The sequence below is a fragment of the Spinacia oleracea genome, chromosome 1 (genome assembly GCF_020520425.1).
Source record: "Spinacia oleracea cultivar Varoflay chromosome 1, BTI_SOV_V1, whole genome shotgun sequence".
In the NCBI taxonomy this organism is placed as follows: Eukaryota; Viridiplantae; Streptophyta; class Magnoliopsida; order Caryophyllales; family Amaranthaceae; genus Spinacia; species Spinacia oleracea.
The window spans coordinates 13,771,556-13,775,051 of NC_079487.1; the positions used below are offsets into that span (position 1 = coordinate 13,771,556).

Genomic DNA, 3,496 nt, shown 5'->3' on the forward strand with positions numbered 1-3,496 from the left:
AGAATCGCTGACCACGATATACCAAAGACCGCATTCAGGACTAGATACGGACATTATGAGTTCACTGTTATGCCTTTTGGGTTAACCAATGCACCTGCAATATTTATGGACTTAATAAGCCGTGTGTCCCATGCCTATTTGGAAAGAGTTGCATTTTTGGGACATTTTGTGTCTAAAGAAGGAGTGGCAGTAGACCCTGCTAAGATCAAAGATGTTAGTGAATGGCCTACACCCAAGAGTGTGACTGACATTCGAAGTTTTCTGGGATTAGCTGGCTACCACTACTACAAAAAAGGGCATAGAGTACTGTTGAAATACAGTTTATAGGACGCCTTAGAGGCGTTCTCCAACTCAGCGCGCTATAAAGCTTATAAAACGGGTAAAAGAAGCGTTTTATATACCTAGTCATAAAGTACAAGATAAGAGATAAGCGTCCTCTATTCCCTTCCTAAAATCAGGAAATGAAGAAGGAATATAGAACGGTTAACGTACATAATCGTCTCCTATACTCTATAATAAAGCGCGTCTTCCGTACATAACCGTCCTCTATTCTTCCTGTTAAATATTGAGATACAGAACACCTTCTGTACATAGGCGTACTATACACTTCCTGTTTAATATTAAAATAGAAAGCAATTTCCTTACACAACCGTTCTATATTCTACCCCTTTTTAAAAAAATATTATTCAAAAATAGCAGTTCACACATCCCTAAAATAGGATATTACGATCCTAGCTCCGTAAACCAAATCTAAATAGATAAAATAAAAATGATATCCACACAATCTTTCCAAAAATAATTTCCTTCAATAACAAAATACTATTGTTCATACAATAACAAAGTACTATCATTTATTGACAAAATGATCCATACAAGGTACAACAAAAAAAATAACATTTCGATGTCAATAATAAAAAATTAAAAAAAATAAAATAAAAATCAAAGAGCCTATGTAGCGGCAACAACAGGTGACTCTGCAGCAGCAGCAACCGAAGCTTCTGCAGCAACAAGGCAGTTCGTCTGCAGGAGTAAACTGAGGTAACAGGACAGTTCGTCTACAGGAGTGAACTGAGGTAACCGACCATCTCCTTGAGCTAGCTTAAGAGCTTTTTTAAAATACTACAAGACAAGTTAAAATGTAATTAAGAGTAATAAATTTAACACTAAATCATGGGTATATATACCAAATAAAAATTAGAGGAAGAATAACATAGATCCTAATGTCATAATTGTGCAGTGGGATTGTAATGGATCGTACTAATGGTCCACCTGTCCAAATGGTTTACAGGAGAAGGCACAAGTCCAGACAAAACAACAGCAACAGACTTGCAGGGAGGTGCGTGCAGACAGACAGGCTAGCCGTTTGGAATTCTGGTAAGTACCAATAAGGGAATAACTGAAAATGAAGGTGGTGAAGTACTCCGTAGTTGGATTCTCACGAGTCAAGAAGGCCTTTGTATGGGGAACCTTAAGTAATCTAGCTGACTATTTAGTTTCCACATTCATTGATTGTAGATATAATGTCACTTACTAGCAGTTTCTGCACACTAGAGTGGAAGCAGTTTCCTAGCCTTGGTCTTTAGCTTGAGATCGAGGAAATACTAGCACTCTGCTTTCCCCTGGGTGCTTATTGTAGATATAATGTCACTTACTAGCAGGGTTTTTTTATAAGTATAGTGTAACTAAATGTTTTCGGGAATGTAAGAGACGGTGACAAACCTGTAAGAAATGACAGACAAGCTAATGTAGATGTGAAGTCATACAGTTATTCAATTCAGGCTGGCAACTCAGCTGCTTAAACAACATGGTTGGGTGAACACCACAAAAAAGCAAAGCTAAGTACACAAGAAGCACAATTTATTACCTCACACAGAAGATCAATTCGATTGATAGCAGCATTAGCCTGAGCAAGTGCAATAGGTCGATTGGTCCCAGCTAGCTGCGCATGACATGATGCCTACATTAGACACTAAATTCCTAGGGGGAAAATGAAAGCAAGAGAATCCAGGATGGAACATAAAACAACATTACCAGTACAAGCCAGTCACGCTCCATGGCTACGCCCAAAGCTAACCCACACAATCGCTCAATTGCACTCGCAAAAACAAGAATAATAAACCACGGACGAAGTAGAACAGATGACACAACAACATACCGAACTTGATGAGCATGAATAATCATTGCCACAGACATCAGCTGGGAAATTGCCTACCATATGAAGTGAATCTTAGAAATACGAGAAAGTGATACAAAATAGCATATTGATTATTGAATGAAATAAGATTATAAGAGGATTACCTGGATAAAGCTTAGAAAATTAAATGCATGTACTCTAGGGTAATGATCCATAAGTTTTCCAACTAATGGCCCTCCAAGAATAACTGCAAGCTGTCCAAAATTTTAATAAATTAGGAGTTAGAACTACATTTTATCACAACGTTGCATGCTCGACTAATTTTAGGGGACAAAGCCACCTTAGTAAAAACAGCTCATGACTGCAACAGGAAGAAGGCTTGGATGGATCATTGCAATAGCAGCTGGCCAAGCAAAATTCCATAGTTGTTCCACAAAGTTCCCCACTAAACAACTAGCATATAATGCTGAAATAGGCATATAACAAAAGTTAGAGACCACAAAAACAAGAACCAGGTTACGTTCATATTCAGTGACCATTCTGCAAAATTTAAGCCTATTTTAAGACAGTCGCATACGAGTTTCTTTAACATCCATTCATTTTCTTACCCAAAACCCCATCTCATTTTCCTTGTCTCAGCCACGAGGGGAACATAACAACGTAGAAGTCCCAAGATTAAGGTGGCTCCATACAAGAGAACTACAGAGTATTTATCAAATCTACATTAAATAACTGGATTATATTCAGAGTATACAATCCAGGTTTCTTCATGCAATGAAAATTGTTTTATGAAAGCACGTTAAAGGCCATGTTAATGATAACTTTCAACCTTAGCAGGTTGAGCAGAACTTACAGACTTACAAAAGGTCGAACATTTCAATCCATTAACACATTTACCAAAAGGTAGAAACAATCAAAAGTCAAACAAAGAAACAAGACAACAGGAAAGGGTGCACGGCCCGCACCCGAACAAACACAACAACACCCAAACTGCAGTAAGTGGCTCAACACGAACAAGCACCTGCATTAAGCAGATCTGCAGCTAGAAAGTACTCTCCACAACAGTTAAAACAACAGTACATCAGGACATAACAGAGCAGCAGAAACACTGGAACTGCCAGCCAACAAAGAAAAGAAGCTGCAACATACAGAAAGGAGTAGACCCCAACAGATAACACCTGTAAGAACAAAAGAAAACAGCCACTGCAAACACCAAAAACAGAACATAGCACCCTATCTAGATACAACCAGAATTGAACTCAGCCTGAAACCAGCAAACAAATGCAAAGCTACAACCTGCACTTAGCCCAGTAGAAGCAAGCCAAGCTCCCAACACACCCGATGCAATTCAGGTATTATAAA

General features: G+C 38.4%; 1 protein-coding gene across 1 annotated transcript; it reads right to left on the bottom strand.

Moving 5' to 3' along the window:
* Positions 1-1,795: 1,795 nt before the first annotated feature.
* On the bottom strand, positions 1,796-2,607 carry LOC130465738 (solute carrier family 40 member 2, chloroplastic-like). Its single transcript, XM_056834595.1, has 4 exons — positions 2,475-2,607; positions 2,299-2,388; positions 2,032-2,208; positions 1,796-1,939 (listed from the first exon to the last, which is right to left on the bottom strand). Exons 2-4 carry the CDS (start codon positions 2,347-2,349, stop codon positions 1,796-1,798), a joined length of 372 nt encoding a protein of 123 aa, XP_056690573.1. The 5' UTR covers positions 2,350-2,388; positions 2,475-2,607.
* Between the last annotated feature and the right edge of the window lie 889 nt (positions 2,608-3,496).